The sequence below is a fragment of the Ovis aries genome, chromosome 26 (genome assembly GCF_016772045.2).
Source record: "Ovis aries strain OAR_USU_Benz2616 breed Rambouillet chromosome 26, ARS-UI_Ramb_v3.0, whole genome shotgun sequence".
Lineage (NCBI taxonomy): Eukaryota > Metazoa > Chordata > Mammalia > Artiodactyla > Bovidae > Ovis > Ovis aries.
Genome location: NC_056079.1, coordinates 2393030 through 2411910, shown reverse-complemented (window position 1 = coordinate 2411910; position 18881 = coordinate 2393030). Strand labels below are relative to the sequence as shown.

The following is an 18881-nucleotide window of genomic DNA, read 5'->3' as shown; positions in this document are numbered from 1 at the left end:
TGATAGATAGAGTGCCTGATGAACTGTGGAATGAGGTTCGTGACGTTGTACAGGAGACAGGGATCAAGACCATCCCCATGGAAAAGAAATGCAAAAAAGCAAAATGGCTGCCTGGGGAGGCCTTACAAATAGCTGTGAAAAGAAGAGAGACGAAAAGCGAAGGAGAGAAGGAAAGATATAAGCATCTGAATGTGGAGTTCCAGAGAATACCATGAGATAAGAAAGCCTTCTTCAGCGATCAATGCAAAGAAATAGAGGAAAAGAACAGAATGGGAAAGACTAGAGATCTCTTCAAGAAAATTAGAGATACCAAGGGAACATTTCATGCAAAGATGGGCTCGATAAAGGACAGAAATGGTATGGACTTAACAGAAGCAGAAGACATTAAGAAGAGGTGGCAAGAATACACAGAAGAAATGTACAAAAAAGATCCTCACAACCCAGATAATCACGATGGTGTGATCACTAATCTAGAGCCAGACATCCTGGAATGCGAAGTCAAGTGGGCCTTAGAAAGCATCACGATGAACAAAGCTAGTGGAGGTGATGGAATTCCAGTGGAGCTATTTCAAATCCTGAAAGATGATGCTGTGAAAGTGCTGCACTCAATATGCCAGCAAATTTGGAAAATGCAGCAGTGGCCGCAGGACTGGAAAAGTTCAGTTTTCATTCCAATCCCAAAGAAAGGCAATGCCAAAGAATGCTCAAACTACCGTACAATTGCACTCATCTCCCATGCTAGTAAAGTAATGCTCAAAATTCTCCAAGCCAGGCTTCAGCAATACATGAACCATGAACTTCCTAATGTTCAAGCTGGTTTTAGAAAAGGCAGAGGAACCAGAGATCAAACTGCCAACATCTGCTGGATCATGGAAAAAGCAAGAGAGTTCCAGAAAAACATATATTTCTGCTTTATTGACTATGCCAAAGCCTTTGACTGTATGGATCACAATCAACTGTGGAAAATTCTGAAAGAGATGGGAATACAGACCACCTGACCTGCCTCTTGAGAAATCTGTATGCAGGTCAGGAAGCAGCAGTTAGAACTGGACATGGAAAAACAGACTGGTTCCAAATAGGGAAAGGAGTACATCAAGGCTGTATATTGTCACCCTGCTTATTTAACTTCCATGCAGAGTACATCATGAGAAATGCTGGACTGGAAGAAACACAAGCTGGAATCAAGATTGCCAGGAGAAATATCAATAACCTCAGATATGCAGATGACACCACCCTTATGGCAGAAAGTGAAGAGGAACTCAAAAGCCTCTTGATGAAAGTGAAAGAGGAGAGTGAAAAAGTTGGCTTAAAGCTCAACATTCAGAAAACGAAGATCATGGCATCCGGTCCCATCACTTCATGGGAAATAGATGGGGAAACAGTGGCTGACTTTATGTTTCTGGGCACCAAAATCACTGCAGATGGTGATTGCAGCCATGAAATTAAGAGACACTTACTCCTTGGAAGAAAAGTTATGACCAACCGAGATAGTATATTCAAAAGCAGAGATATTACTTTGCTGACTAAGGTCCGTCTAGTCAAGGCTGTGGTTTATCCTGTGGTCATGTATGGATGTGAGAGTTGGACTGTGAAGAAGGCTGAGTGCCGAAGAATTGATGCTTTTGAACTGTGGTGTTGGAGAAGACTCTCAAGAGTCTTGGACTGCAGTCTTGGACTGCAAGGAGATCCAACCAGTCCATTCTGAAAGAGATCAGCCCTGGGATTTCTTTGGAGGGAATGATGCTAAAGCTGAAACTCCAATACTTTGGCCACTACATGGGAAGAGTTGACTCATTGGAAAAGACTCTGATTCTGGGAGGGATTGGGGGCAGGAGGAGAAGGGGACGACAGAGAATGAGATGGCTGGATGGCATCACTGACTTGGTGGACATGAGTCTCAGTGAACTCCAGGAGTTGGTGATGGACAGGGAGGCCTGGTGTGCTGCGATTCATGGGGTCGCAAAGAGTCGGACATGACTTAGCGACTGAACTGAACTGAAGTGAACTAGGATATTGGCGATGGGCAATGAGAAGGCCACCAGTATGAAGAAAATTTTTAAATAGACAGTGATTGCTGGTCAACCAAGTGAGAGCAGCAGGAGGAAATGGGTGAATCAGAGGATCTCACTCGACTTTCCCCCTTACCAGGAGAGCAGTTTACTGAGCCCTGGAGTTTGTCTAGCAGCTCTGTGAGGGTCAGTGATGACCTCGGATGTGGGTAGAGCTCCTCTGGGCATTAATAGAATGGAGTGGGAATCAAGATATGAGAATCCCAAGTCTAAGGCAATAGTCCAAGTCCAGCAATCACTGAGCTTTTTAAGGGGAAAAAAAGAAAAGAGAAAAGAAATAAAAATAAAAACAAAGCAAATGGTGAGGCGCTGAAGCTTGAGCAGCTCCAGAAAGGAGCCAGTGTAAGTTCCAGAGCACAAGCGTTTGAAAGAAGTAGGAAACAGTCCAATAAGTGCTTGAAACTTGCAGAGACAACAAAAATTGCTCTTTGTACGCCTTTAAATATGAAAAGAAAATAAAGCCAAATGAATCTTGTGCTGTTAAAAGAGCCTGCAACACCAGAAACTGAAGTATCACTTCTATTTATTTGAAACCAAAATGTCAGCTCGCTCATGAGATATATAATAGAAGTAAATCAGCTTCCTTCTGATTTCCTCTTTGCTCTCTTTAACAAAGAGACTTAAAGGAGTTGTTCCTTGCAATTCATATCTTTATTTACAAATAAATAAGAATAAATTATGTGTGTGTTTAAAGACACATGCATGTAACAGTAATATACTGTCATTTACTGAGAGCCTACGTGGTGTCAATACAGCGTTAATGGTTTTGCGCACATTATTTCATACTGTCAATCACAGTTACCTTTGGGGTGAGCATTATTAACCTGAGAGCAATGGGACAAGTTACTGGGTAACTCAGGTCAGGGAGCTGCTGAATGCCAGAGGCTGGAGCTAATTCAGACGTCTGACTTTAAAACCTCTGCTCTCAGACAGAAGATAAATTTTATGATATGAGTATGAGATTGTTGGTCTGAGTTGCCAGGCAATATAATGCTATAGTAGTACAATAAAACAAAAAACAAATATAAAGCACAAGGAATTTTATTCCCTTTAGTTAGACCAAAAGTAAGAAAGTTCTCCAGATTTTGTGAGTTGCATACATTTAGCTAATTGATGTTTAAAAAGTGATCTAAGAAATATCTGTCATGTTATTATCATGCAAAATTTCCAGAATGAATAGATGGATGCATACTAGATTTTAGCAGAAAACTGCCTTCATCTCATAAGCATAAATTTATAAGGCTATGATTATTGTTCCATCTATTCTTCATTGAATCAGAAGTGTCAGAATTTCATTTTCAGTAGAATGCCAACCTGTGTTTTAAGCTCTGCCAAATAGCCTGATGTTAGGACACCCTGGGGTCTAAAACCTACAGCACAAGGCCAAAAAAAGATTCCCATTTGTTTATCAGACAACATGAAGTGGGTCTTGTTAAGTCCTGGAAATCAGGGTTCACTTGTGCCATAAGCTTCCAGATTTAACAGAAGTAGTTACAAAGCTTTACTGCTTTGCCCTCTTGGGTCTGAATCCTTTCAAGTTAGGGCTTCAAACATGCTTGTGGAATGTCTTCTTCCCCATTTAACCTGCCAGAGAAATGCCATTCCAATCAGTATCCTCCCCAAATGAGAACTGTAGGGAAGTGAGCCACTGGGCGCACTTCAGCAAGTGGCAGAGAAATTAAGGTTTGTGAGAATGAACAAATGATTGCTGGAGTGAAATCTCAGAGAAAATGGCAAGAAAATAAGATATTAGCAATACTCTGAGAGCAGGATCATAAAGGGCATTTACTGCGTTTAGTAAATTAAGCTGAATATTGTGCAAAATACTTAGCAGCCTTCCCACTGATACATTGCCTGGACAAAGGAATGGCTTCAGAAAACCAAGGTTATAATTTCATTAGTTTCAATACTTTGTTCAAAATGATGTCCATATGTCTATGTTTTTTTTTGTTTTCCACCTGCAAATTTTTATTATGCCTCGTATATATATATACACACATATATATACACATATGCACTCATAGACACACATATGCACTCATATACAGGGCTTCTCAGGGGGCACTAGTGGTAAAGAACCTGCCTGCCAGTGCAGGAGATGTAAGAGCTGTGAGTTCAGTCCCTGAGTTGGGAAGATGCCCTGGAGGAGGAAATGGCAACCCACTTCAGTATTTTTGAATCTCATGGTCAGAAGAGCCTGGTGGGCTACAGTCCACAGTGTCACAGAGAAGACATGACTGAAGTGACCTAGCACAAACACACACACATATATATACATGTGCACTCACACACACAGAAATACACACACTCATATACATGTACACACACACACATACATATATATATACACATATGCGCTCATACACACACATATGTATACATACACACTAATACACACTATGAGGGCTACTCCATTTCTTCTAAGGGATTCTTGTCCACAGTAGTGTATATAATGGTCATCTGAGTTAGATTTGCCCATTCCAGTCCATTTTAGTTCATTGATTCCTAAAATGTCAATGTTCACTCTTGCCACCTCCTCTTTGACCACTTCCAATTTACCTTGAGTCATGGGCCTAGCATTTCAGGTTCCTGTGCAGGACCCTGTTCTTAACAGCGTTGTTCTTTATAGCATTGTACTTTACTTCCATCACCAATCACATCCACAGCTGGGTGTTGTTTTGGTTTGGCTCTGTGTCTTCATTCTTTCTGGAGTTATTTCTCCACTCTTCTCCAGTAGCATATTGGGCACCTACCAACCGAGGGAGTTAATCTTTTTGGGGAGTTAAATATCTTTTCGTCCTTTTCATACTGTTCATGGGGCTCTCAAGGCAAGAATACTGAAGTGGCTTGCCATTCCCTTCTCCAGTGGACCACATTTTGTTAGAACTCTCCACCTTGATCCATCTGTCTTGGGTGGCCCTACACGGCATGGCTCATAGTTTCATTGAGTTAGACAAGGCTGTAAACTAATCCATGTGATTAGTTTAATTAGTTTTTTGTGATTGTAGTTTTCATTCTGTCTCCCCTCTGAGGGATAAGGATAAGAAGCTTATGGAAGCTTCCCGACGGGAGAGACTGACTGTGGGGGAAACTGGGTCTTATTCCAAAATGCAGTTCTTAGGTGCAATCTCAAAACAGACAGAATGATCTCTGTTCATTTCCAGGGCAAACCATTCAGTATCACAATAATCTGAGTCCATGCCCCAATCAGTAATGCTGAAGAAGCTGAAGTTGAACAGTTCTATGAAGACCTAAAAGACCTTCTAGAAACACCGAAAAAAAGATCTTCTTTTCATTATAGGGGGATGGAATGCAAAATAGGAAGTCAAGAGATACCTAGAGTAACAGACAAATTTGGCATTGAAGTACAAAATGAAGAAGGGCAAAAACTAACAGAGTTTTGCTAAGAGAATGCACTGGTCATAGCAAACACCCTCTTCCAACAACTCAAGAAATAACTTTACACATGGACATCGCCAGAGGGTCAATACCAAAATCAGATTGATTGTATTCTTTCCAGCCAAAGATAGAGAAGCTCTATACAGTTAGCAAAAACAAGAAAGTGAGCCAACTGTGGCTCAGATCATGAACTCCTAATTACAAAATTCAGACTTAAATTGAAGAAAGTAGGGAAAACCACTAGACCATTCAGGTATGAACTTACAATTATACAGTGGAAGTAAGAGATAGATTCAAGGGATTAGATCTGATAAAGTGCCTGAAGAACTATGGATGGAGGTTCGAGACATTGTACAGAAGGCAGTGAACTAGACCATCCCCAAGGAAAAGAAATGCAAAAAGGCAAAATGGTTGTCTGAAGAGGGCTTACAAAGAGCTGGGAGAAGGAGAGAAGCAAAAGGCAAAGGTAGAAAGGAAGATATACCCACTTGACTGCAGAGTTCCAGAGAATAGCAAGGAGAGATAAGAAAGGTTTCCTCAGCGATCAGTGCTGGAGAAGGAAATGGCAACCCACTCCAGTGTTCTTGCCTGGAGAATCCCAGGGACCGGGGAGCCTGGTGGGCTGCCATCTATGGGGTCGCACAGAGTCGGACACGACTGAAGTGACTTAGCTTAGCTTAGTTTAGCTTAGCAATCAATGCAAATAAATTGAGGAAAACAACAGAATGGGAAAGACTAGAGATCTGTTCAAGAAAACTGAAGATATTTCTCCATCTATTAGTGTCCTCTTTGATTTCTTTCATCAGTGTTTTATAGTTTTCTATATATAGGTCTTTAGTTCCTTCAGGTAGATATATTCCTAAGTATTTTATTCTTTTCGTTGCAATGGTGAGTGGAATTATTTCCTTAATTTCTCTTTCTATTTTCTCATTATTAGAGTATAGAAATGCAAGGGATTTCTGTGTGTTGATTTTATATCCTGCAACTTTACTATATTCATTGATTAACTCTAGTAATTTTCTTGTGGAGTCTTTAGGTTTTCTATGTAGAGGATCATGTCATCTGCAAACAGTGAGAGTTTTACTTCTTCTTTTCCAATTTGGATTCCTTTTCTTTCTTTTTCTGCTCTGATTGCTATGACCAAAACTTCCAGAACTATGTTGAATAGTAGTGGTGAAAGTGGGCACCCTTTTCTTTTTCCTGATTTTAGGGGAAATGCTTTCAGTTTTCACCATTTAGGATAATGTTTGCTGTGGGTTTGTCATATATAGCTTTTATTATGTTGAGGTATGTTCCTTCTATTCCTGCTTTCTGGAGGGTTTTTATCATAAATGGATGTTGAATTTTGTCAAAGGCTTTCTCTGCATCTATTGAGATAATCATATGGCTTTTATTTTTCAGTTTGTTAATGTGGTGTATTACATTGATTGATTTGTGGATATTGAAGAATCCTTGCATCCCTGGGATAAAGCCCACTTGGTCATGGTGTATGATCTTTTTATTGTGTTGTTGGATTCTGATTGCTAGAATTTTGTTAAGGATTTTTGCATCTATGTTCATCAGTGATATTGGCCTGTAGTTTTCTTTTTTTGTGACATCTTTGTCAGGTTTTGGTATTAGGGTGATGGTGGCCTCATAGAAAGAGTTTGGAAGTTTACCTTCCTCAGCAATTTTCTGGAAGAGTTTGAGTAGGATAGGTGTTAGCTCTTATCTAAATTTTTGGTAGAATTCAGCTGTGAAGCCGTCTGGACCTGGGCTTTTGTTTGCTGGAAGATTTCTGATTACACTTTCAATTTCCGTGCTTGTGATGGGTCTGTTAAGATTTTCTATTTCTTCCTGGTTCAGTTTTGGAAAGTTGTAGTTTTCTAAGAATTTGTCCATTTCTTCCACGTTGTCCATTTTATTGGCATATAATTGCTGATAGTAGTCTCTTATGATCCTTTGTATTTCTGTGTTATCTGTTGTGATCTCTCCATTTTCATTTCTAATTTTATTGATTTGATTTTTCTCCCCTTGTTTCTTGATGAGTGGTTTGTCAATTTTATTTATCCTTTCAAAGAACCAGCTTTTGGCTTTGTTGATTTTTGCTATGGCCTCTTTTGTTTCTTTTGCATTTATTCCTGCCCTAATTTTTAAGATTTCTTTCCTTCTACTAACCCTCAGGTTCTTCATTTGTTCCTTTTCTAGTTGCTTTAGGTGTAGAGTTAGGGTATTTATTTGACTTTTTTCTTGTTTCTTGAGGTATGCCTGTATTGCTATGAACTTTCCCCTTAGCACTGCTTTTACAGTGTCCCACAGGTTTTGGGTTGTTGTGTTTTCATTTTCATTCATTTGTATGCATATTTTGATTTCTTTTTTGATTTCTTCTGTGATGTGTTGGTTAATCAGCAGCGTGTTGTTCAGCCTCCATATGTTGCAATTTTTAATAGTTTTTCTCCTGTAATTGAGATCTAATCTTGCTGCATTGTGGTCAGAAAAGATGCTTGGAATTATTTCAATTGTTTTGAATTTACCAAGGCTAGACTTATGGCCCAGGATGTCATCTATCCTGGAGAAGGTTCCATGTGTGCTTGAGAAAAAGGTTAAATTCATTGTTTTGGAGTGAACTGTCCTATACATATCAATTAGGTCTAACTGGTCTATTTATCATTTAAAGCTTGTGTTTCCTTGTTAATTTTCTCTTTAGTTGATCTATCCATAGGTGTGAGTGGGGTATTAAAGTCTCCTACTATTATTGTGTTATTGTTAATTTCCCCTTTCATACTTGTTAGCATTTGTCTTACATATTGTGGTGCTCCTATGTTGGGTACATATATATTTATAATTGTTATGTCTTCTTCTTGGATTGACCTTTGATCACTAGAACACTTTCTAACACCATACACAAAAATAAACTCAAAATGGATTAAAGATCTCAACGTAAGACCAGAAACTATAAAACTCCTAGAGGAGAACATAGGCAAAACACTCTCCAACATAAATCACAGCAGGATCCTCTATGACTCACCCCCCAGAATATTGGAAATAAAAACAAAAGTAAACAGACTGGACCTAATTAAAATTAAAAGCTTCTGCACAACAAAGGAAAATATAAGCAAGGTGAAAAGATAGTCTTCAGAATGGGAGAAAATAATAGCAAATGAAGCAACTGACAAACAACTAATCTCAAAAATATACAAACAACTCCTGCAGCTCAATTCCAGAAAAATAAATGACCCAATCAAAAAATGGGCCAAAGAACTAAACAGACATTTCTCCAAAGAAGACATACAGATGGCTAACAGACACGTGAAAAGATTCTCAACATCACTCATTATCAGAGAAATGCAAATCCAAACCACAATGAGGTACCATTTCATGCCAGTTAGAAAGGCTGCGATCCAAAAGTCTGCAAGCAATAAATGCTGGAGAGGGTGTGGAGAAAAGGGAACCCTCTTACACTGTTGGTGGGGATGCAAACTAGTACAGCCACTATGGTGAACAGTGTGGCGATTCCTTAAAAAACTGGAAATAGAACTGTCTTATGACCCAGCAATCCCACTGAATGGCACTGAAACATGTATAATATCATATAAGAAATGAATTGCCAGTCCAGGTTTGATACAGGATGATTGGGGCTGGAGCACTGGGACAACCCAGAGGGATGGTATGGGGAGGAAGGTGGGAGGGGCGTTTAGGATAGGGAACACGTGTACGCCCATGGCAGATTCATGTTGATGTGTGGCAGAACCAATACAACGTTGTAAAGTAAAATAAATAAATAAGTAAATAAATAATTTAAAAAATAATAAGAAAATCAAAATAATCAAATGTGAAAAAAATGAAAACTAAAGATACCAAGGGAACATTTCATGCAAAGATGGGCACAATAAAGGACAGAAATTGTATGGACTTAAGAGAAGCAGAAAATATTAATAAGAGGTGGCAAGAATACGCAGAACTATACAAAAAAGATCTTCACAACCCAGATAATCACGATGGTGTAATCACTCACCTAGAGCCAGACATCCTGGAATGTGAAGTCAAGTGGGCCTTGTCACTACAAACAAAGCTAGTGGAGGTGATGGAATTCCAGTTGAGTTAGCTCAAATCCTAAAAGATAATGCTGTGAAAGTGCTGCATTCAATATACAAGCAAATTTAAAACACTCACCAGTGGCCACAGGACTGGAAAATGTCAGATTTCATTCTAATCCTAAAGAAAAGTAATACCAAAGAATGTTCAAACTACCACACTATTCCACTCATCTCACACACTAGCAAAGTAATGCACAAAATTCTCCAAGTCAGACTTCTACAGTACATGAACTGTGAACTTTAGGATGTTCAAGCTGGATTTAGAAAAGGCAGAGAAACCAGAGATCAAATTGGCAACATCTGTAGGATCATAGAAAAAGCAAGAGTTCCAGAAAAACACCTACTTCTGCTTTATTTGACTATGCTAAATCCTTTGACTGTGTGGACCACAACAAACTGGAAGATTCTTCAACAGATGGGAATATCAGACCATGTGACCTGCCTCCTGAGAAATCTGTATGCAGGTCAAGAAGCAACACTTAGAACTGGACATGGAGCAACAGACCGGTTCCAAATCAGGAAAAATCATGCAAATCGTGCAAAATACCATGCTGGATGAAGCACAAGCTGGAATCAAGATTTCTGGGAGGAATATCAATAACCTCAGATATACAGATGACACCACCCTTGTGGCAGAAGTGTAGAGAAACTAAAGAGTCTCTTGATGAAAGTGAAAGAGGAGAATGAAAAAGTTGGTTTAAAATTCAACATTAAGAGAACTAAGATCATGGCATCTGGGCCCATCATTTTGTGGCAAATAGATGGGGATACAGTAGAAACAGTGACAGACTTTATTTTGGGGGGCTCCAAAATCACTGCAGATGGTGACTGCAACCACGCAATTAAAAGGCGCTTGCTCCTTGGAAGAAAACCTACAATCAACCTAGACAGCATATTGAAAAGCAGAGTCATTACTTTGCCAACAAAGGTCCATCTAGCCAAAGGCATGGTTTTTCCCATAGTCCTGTGTGGTTGTGAGAGTTGGACTATAAAGAAAGCTGAGCACCAAAGAGTTGATATATTTGAACTGTGGTGTTGGAAAAGACTCTTGAGAGTCCCTTGGACTGCAAGGAGATCCAACCAGTCCATCCTAAAGGAGATCAGTACTGAATATTCATTGGGAGGACTGATGCTGAAGCTGAGACTCCAATACTTTGGCCATCTGATGCGAAGAACTGAATCATTGGAAATGACCCTGATGCTATGAAATATTAAAGGCAGGAGAAGGGGATGAAAGGGAATGAAATGGTTGGATGCCATCACTGACTCAATGGACATGAGTTTGAGGAGGCTCTGGGAATTGGTGATGGACAGAGAAGCCTGGGGTGCTGCGGTCCATGGGATTGCAAAGAGTCGGACACGACTGAGCGACTGAACTGAACTGAACTCATACACACACACACACATACATGTACGTATACCCTCATGCACATATATACATATACACTCACATATATGTATATATATACACTCACACACATATGTACATATACATATACACTCACATATATGTATATATATACACTCACACACATATGTACATATACACTTATACACATACACACATATATATTTTTTTTCAGATTGTTGAAATAGCTGATCATAAATTTAAGCATAAGAGAAACTTTAGAGTTTTAATTTTTCTAGAACTTTGATTCTTATCAGCACTACTTTTTCTTTAACTCTTCTGATAACTCCCTATTGCATGTACTGAAGATTTTGATACAGAAAAGAAAAACAAAGACAGCAACCAAAAAACTCAGACTTAGCCACAGGTGACCTGGGTGCCTATAGAGCAGAAGGAGATCTCACTTGGGAATCAGGTCTGTTCTCCAGCCCCAGGTTTTAAACAAAGTCACTGTGCTAATCCAGGTGAATAATTCTTTCTGACCCTCTTCCTTACCCATAAAATTATATGTTTGTCTACACTTTTTCAACCGGTCCTTCCTGCCTTATCTTACTAGGTGTGTATTCTCCTTGGAAGCTATGTGGGAAATATTGTAAATGATCTAAATTTAAAATCCATGATGCTTCAAAACCATAACATCTTTGATGTTGATTGAATAAGAGAAGATCCTTAAATTAGTGATTGCAAAGATTTCCTTTGACAAGTGCTCCTGAGTTATGTGTGTATTTGGGGGGATTCCTGTCTTATCACCTTCCATTATTATGGATTCCGTGTGCTCACTCACTCAGTTGTGCTCGACTCTTTGGACCCATTAAGTGTAGCCCATCAGGCTCCTCTGTCCATGTGATTTTCCAGGCAAGACTGCTGGAGTGGGTTGCCATTTCCTCCTCCATGGGATCTTCCCAACCAAGGGATCAAACCGACATCTCTTGCCTCTCTTGCATTGGCAGGCAGATTCTTTATCACTAGCAATACCTGGGAAAACCCTGGGTTCCTTACTGTAACTTACTTAACTTCAGAGTTGTTCTTGTTTGTTTCATCTCACAGTAAGTCAGTCTGGGTCAGAGCTAGTAAATTTAAGAAGGAAGTGTTTATAATAACTTCTCTGTTCATCTTACTAGTTGTTAAAAATTCCTTCTTCTTTGGTACCACTTTCTTGCCCAATCTTTCAGGCTAGGGTGGTGGGAGGGGAGTTCAGAATGGGGGGCACGCATGTATACCTATGGTTGATACATGTTGATATATAGAAAAAATCATCACAATATTGTGAAGTAATTATCCTCCAATTGAAATAAATTAACTATTTTTTTTAAACTGGCTTGTGTGTCCATCCCCGTAGGACTGAGCCTTCTGTTCTGAGTATCTTGCTTAATTCCTTAGTTCTGCAGCCCCTGCTTTTTGACTGATAGTTGATAAACTCATACTTTTATAACAATGGATGCACTGATGCTCTTAGCTAAGGTAATATTTGTCTTTAAACAAAATTTCCTGTGCCTTAAGGAAAATGAATCTTTGGCGAGTAGGGTGAGGGGACTTAAGCTGTGGGAGGTTAAGACCTGAGGTGAGCTATTCCTAACTCTAATTCCAGTGAAATCTCAAACCCAAAGAGTCAGTGTGGTGATAAATTTGTGATGGTAAAGATGTTAATCGATGCTCTCTTTCCCATATTAAATAAAATATAGCATATTACACTGTTCTCTTCACCATGACTGTCTGATAATGTCCACGTGATGAAGCTGAGAGCCGTCAGACATACCTTCTGGAATAATAAGTTTTAAAGACACTGTATTTTGACCCTTTTTTCATTGTCTCTCATTAACTCTTAAGACCCATACAACTTTGTAAATGTGCCTGTTTATGCCACACATGAGAAATGCTAATATTTAACAGTTTTTATATACATTTAAGATGAGACATAAAAAAAGAAAAGAACAAAATTTCATCACATCTTGTCAGGATAACCCTGAACTTGTTGGGTTTATTTTTTTTCTTTTTTCTCTCCAGCTGTGTCCTGTGGAATCCCAGAGTCCCCAGGAAATGGTTCATTTACGGGGAATGAGTTCACACTGGACAGTAAAGTGACCTATGATTGTAATGAGGGCTTCAAGCTGGATGCTAGTCAGCAAGCTACAGCCGTGTGTCAGGAGGATGGATTGTGGAGCAACAGGGGGAAGCCCCCCACATGCAAACGTAAGTGTCCGATGCTCTGCCTGGCTTCACAGATTTAAGGAGGAGCAGATACATGGGTGAGAACTCTGGCCTCCACAGTGCAAGATCCTTTCCCTCAGCGTATAAGCGTTTGTCTCTGGCTTTTGGTCATGTTATATCAGTCTGTTCCGTATCAGCCGCTCTAACCATCAACATAAGCTCTGCAGTCGAGAAGGTGGGTCATATGATATCACGTTGGGCCCATCAGCACCTAGACCATGAAACGTACACAGAGGTTCCTGGCCTTGCTGCTGTGTTCAGTTTGGAGAGATTCAGTCAGGAAATTATTGAGACATCAAGCACTCTACACAAAATATTAAAACATAATTCAACACAGGTTTGCTCTGCATCTCCTATCTCACTGAGTTCCCTGAGGGTCAAGGTGGTGCCTGGGTCTATTTGTACATCACCTGCTCTGTGTAACACCCTGATACTCAATAAATGCATCACTGATTTGTGAAATAGGGTGAGTTTTCTGGAAAGCTATTAAGAGTATATGATGATATTCTTAAAAGGATCAAAAGTTTGGATTCGTTGTTAAACTGTAGTCTTAAAAAACAATAATCAACTCCATAACACAAAGCCAAAGAGAACAAAAGTTCACACACACACACACCTGTAGATGCCCACACACACAGTGTATACCAAGCTTTTCACTGAAGCTATGTTAGACCAGCTTCAAATTGGGAATAATCTAGCTACCTAGTTTCTAAAGACTGAAAGCCATGTGGCATCTCTACTTATACAGTATTTTTGCTCTCAAGATGTTAAATCAAAGTCTTCAAGTATAAAATTAATTTATTGACTTTTTATGTATAGTATTTTGGTCTTGTTAAAATTATTTGAACTTTCTAGGTGTGGACATATAAATGTTTACAAAAATAATCAACTTCCTTCCACACGTTTTATTTTCCTTGCTGTCATTTTAACCTATGTTTTTTCTTTTCTGCAAATACTCATTGCATTTTCAGAGAGTTAGGAAGGCACCACTAAGACAATCCTCATCCCTCAATGCCTGGCCACCACTGACCTTTTTACTATCTCCATAGTCTTGCCATTTCCAGAATATCGTAGAGTTTGGAATCACTCAGTAGCCTTTGCAGACTGGTTTCTTTCACTCAGTAATATGCCTTTAAGATTCCTCCATGTTTTTTCATGACTCAATGGCTCATTTCTTTTTAGTGGAATAAAAGTCCACTGTCTGGATGGACCACAGTGTATTTATCCATTCAACTACCGAAGGGCATCTTGGTTGCTTACAAGTGTTGGCAGTTATGAAAACAGCTGCTATATACATCTGTGTGCAAGGCTTTGTGTGGACATAAATTTTCAACTCCTTTGAATAAATGTAAGGGAGCATGATTGCTGGATCATATGATAAGAGTATGTTCAGTTTTGTAAGAAACCACCAAATGTCCTCCAAGGTGACTGTACCGTTTTGCATTTCCACTGGCGATGAATGAGACTTCCTGTTGCTCCACACCCTCACCAGCATCTGATGCTGTCAGTGCTCTGGGTTTTGATAGTTCCAGTAGGTGTGTGCTGGTACCGCCTTGTTCTCATTTGCATCTCCCTGATGACATATGATGTGGAGCATCTTTTTACACGTTTATTTGCCGTCTGTCTGCCTTCTTTGGTGAAGTTTCAAATTAGGTCTTTTGCACATTTTTAATCAGAACATTCATTTTGTTGTTGTTGTGTTTTAAGAGGTCTTTGTATATTTTGGGTAAGAGTCTTTTATCAGATGTGTCTTTTGCAAATTTTTTCTCCTGGTCTATGACCGGTCTTCTCATTCTCTTGACAGTGTCTTTTGCAGAGTTTTTAATTTTAATCAAGTTTAGCTGATCAGTTCTTTCTTTCATGGAGCATGCCTTTTATCTTGTGCCTGAAAAAATTGTCCCCCAAATCAAGGTCACATAGATTTTCTCCTGTGTTATCTTCTAGGAGTTGTGTGCTTTACATTTGGGTGTTTGATCCATTTCAAATGAGTTTTTCTAGAGGATGCCAGCATTTATTTTTACATGTAGATCTCCAGTTGTTCCAGCACCATTTGTTGAAAAACTATCTTTTTTTCCCATTTGTATTGGCTTTTGATCAATTGTCAAAAATCAGCTCTGTGTATGTGAGGGTCTCAGGCTCTCTCTTCTATTATGTTGATCTGCGTCTATGTCATGCTGTCTCCCCGTTTCTGGTTTTACTAGGAAACTGACTTAACAGAAAAAAATTCAGTTTCCTACAAAATCCATCCTGTTTGGGATTGTAAATATCTCTAGGTACATATTTAATTTTAGTGAAAATGTCCAGGTAGACGTGGATACCTCTGTTCTCTTTAAAGCTATAGGGAAATCATTTTGCTTGAAGATAATGCAGTTCACTGGGGTCACAGACACACAGTCTCTGTGGTATTTATTTTAACCTTGGAAGCTTTATCCTTAGCTTAACTGAAAGGTGTCTCTCATGGGTGCCTGTTCTTTCTCAGGATAGAGAAGTGAAGATGCACAGTCAGCCTGTCACGATAATGCCAGTTTGGTTCTTCCTGAATATATGTAGGCCAGAATGCCTTTCCGTATAAACACAGACTTTTTCTTTTTTTTAATATCTGTGTGAGTCATGTTTATGTTAAGGCAACTCTTCATTGGGTAAAACAATGCAGAACTACACCTTCATCTCACGAATTCTAATGCAAGAGGTTTATTGTTGTTTATAGTCACACAATTGTGTCCGACTCTTTGCAACCCAATGGGCTGCAACACACGAGGCTTCCCTGTCCTTCACCATCTTCCAGAGTTTGCTCAAACTCAGGTCCCTCTAGTCAGTGATGCCATCCAACCATCTCATTCCTCTGTCGTCCCCTTCTCCTGCCTTCAATCTTTCCCAGCATAAGGGTTTTTTCCAGTGCGTCAGTTCTTAGCCTCAGGTGGCCAAAGTATTGGAGTTTCAGCTTCAGCATTAATCCTTCCAGTGAATATTCAGAACTGATTTCCTGTAGGATTGACTAGTTTGATCTTTTTGCAGTCCAGAGGACTCTCAAGAGTCTTCTCCAGCACTACAGTTCAAAGCATCATTTCTTTGATGCTCAGCCTCCTTTATGGTTCAGCTCTCACATCTGTACACGACTAATGGAAAAACCATTGCCATATATGGACCTTTGTCAGCGAAGTGATGTCTCTAGTTTTTAATACACTATCTAGGTTTGTCAAAGTTTTTCTTCCAAGGAGCAAGCATCTTTTAATTTCATGGCCGCAGTCACCATCTGCAGTGGTTTTGGAGCCCAAGAAAATAAAGTCTGTCACTGTTTTCATTTTTTCACCATCTATTTGACATGAAGTGATGGGACCAGATGCTATGATCTTTGTTTTCTGAATGTTGAGATTTTAGCCATCTTTTTCACTCTGCTCTTCCTGCCAATAAATAGATAAGCATCTAGATATTCAACATGAGTGTTAACTATGTGAGAATTATGAGAGAAAGAAGCACAGTATAGCTTTTTGAGTCTTGAGTTGAGGATAGAGAAAGGCAGAAGAGGCTCAAAGAGAGGGAAGCAGACAGCATTTCCTGAATTCCATGGGGAAAGTGGGTGAGGTCTCCCTCTGGGCATGGGGAGCCTGAGAGTCACTCTTAACAGGAGACCTGAAGGTGCCCTAGCTCACCTCTGCTCTGCCAGGACCTCAGCCTGTCTGCCTTCACGGGGTTTTGGACAGAAGGAATCATGTAAGCTCTACAGGAGAAACGATAGACAGACAGACATAGAGAAGGTAACGTGAGTGCCTGGTCAGTCTTTATGGAGGAGACAGTGCTCCCGTGGGGACTGAGCTAGGTCTGCTGAGATGACTGATGATCTACACCCGTGTTTTGAGCGGTAACTCTACATACTTGTCTGTGTTGCATCATATAGTGATGCTAACAGTCCTCGGGAGAAGGTAGTGTTTTCTCCTCTTGCTAAATTCATACAAAGTAAATTACTGAAATATCCAAAGTTCACAATTTGCAACCACATACATTTGATAGGTCACATCATGAAAACGTCTGGGGAAGCATTTTGTTGTGGTCACAGTATCCTTTTGGGGTCCCCTGCTGCCACCGGTAAAGCCGTGTGGTGACTGTTTGGTTTGGCACCAAAGCTCTGGGCATTCCAGAAGCACAGGGGCCGTGACCTCCCCAGACCTGCCTGGGGACCCAGTGCATTGTGCTGTGGCCTGAGTGCAGGCCCTTCATCTCATGAGCCCGTAAGAGACAGTTTAAACATCAAATAGATCTCATGATAAGCAGGGGTGAGTGTAAGGAGAGGAGATATGAGAGTCCCCACAATTGTGAAATACGCCCAGAGATCAGGCGTCCTAGGATGTTCCTGGCTACCCACAGTCAAGAAGAGAGCTCAGAACCACAGTCTGGATCCCCAGTTCACTCCTCCGAGCCATCCTCCTCCCATCCCACATTTGCTGCCTCATGTCCTGTTACCTCCTCCCACTCCACCCAGTACACTCGTCTGCCCGCTCAGGCCCCACGTACACCAAGTCACCATCGGCAGTCTCCTTCCACACAGCCGCCAGCTCCTCATTTAAGCACATACAAATCACAACATGACACTTCACTGCTTAAATCCTCCCAGGAGTTCTCCTGGCAATCAGGATGGAATTCATTAACTTGATTATTTTGCGCTCGCTTCTGCAAAAGGCAAATATTATGGAGAGGACACCTAGGAACCTGAACGAGCTTGCCCAAGCAGAGACATAGGTTCGATCCCTGGTTCAGGAAGACCCCCTGGAGAAGGAAATGGCAACCCACTCCAGTATTCTTGCCTGGAGAATCCCATGGACAGAGGAGCCTGGTGGGCTACAGTCCATGGGTCACAAAGAGCTGGACATGACTTAGTGACTAAACTATCACCACCACCTGGGAACCTGCCGCAGCTCATGTTTGAGACCGATGCCTTTTTAGGCATTGAGGGGCACACTATATGGATGATAGCTCATGTAAGGCTAGTCTTAGACTCCGATATCCCATCAAGGCTAGATGCCCAAAGCTTTACACAAATTCTACTGAGGAAGGCAGTTACCCATCATCTAAAAATGAACCAGGAAGAAGTGGTTACGTTGACCAAACCCACAGACAAAGTAGCCGAGTTGTGGTTCGGTTCCAGGAGACCCTATTCCTAAACTCTGTGTGGTTCTGCCTCTTGGAATTGATTTATCTCAAGATTTTTAAGTCTCATAAGTTATAAAAACCAAGAGCATAAACAGAAGGAAAAGGTGCTACTTTAATCTAACATATAATTCATTCTAAAAAGTATTGAATAGCTGATGGTAAGGAGGGAGTAAAGTTATGTTTGAGGATTGTAGCGTAACCAAGTGATTTCAAAGACAATGTATATTTATGCCTAAAAAATCAGAAATGAGTGTATATTTATGCCTGTGAAAATCAGGAATGAGTGTGCAGTTCAAAGGCACATGTTACATCAATTAAGAGAGCTGCTTTGTGCTCACATAAAGCATTATGTTACGGCACACAGAGTGGTTTCATTTATGAATATATTTGATTTTTGTTTTAAATGCGCATCTAGATGTGCAACCGCTTTAAAGTTGTAATGAAAAAATTAAATAACAAAACAGTTTCTTACATACACATGAGGTCCCCAGCCTAAGAAAGTTATTTGTTCAGTTAAATGATTGTTAAATGGGAAAAAGCCAATTTGCATTTTAAAGCCTTTTTTGACACTGACTG

General features: G+C 40.1%; 1 protein-coding gene across 1 annotated transcript in view; it reads left to right on the top strand.

The window, feature by feature from the left end:
• The window catches only part of CSMD1 (CUB and Sushi multiple domains 1), a 2070567-nt gene that overhangs the window by 1960448 nt on the left and 91238 nt on the right, over positions 1-18881 (top strand). The window contains exon 50 of the mRNA XM_042241416.1: positions 12957-13142. Within this exon, the coding sequence (XP_042097350.1) occupies positions 12957-13142 (186 nt within the window). The remainder of the gene's footprint in view (positions 1-12956; positions 13143-18881) is intronic.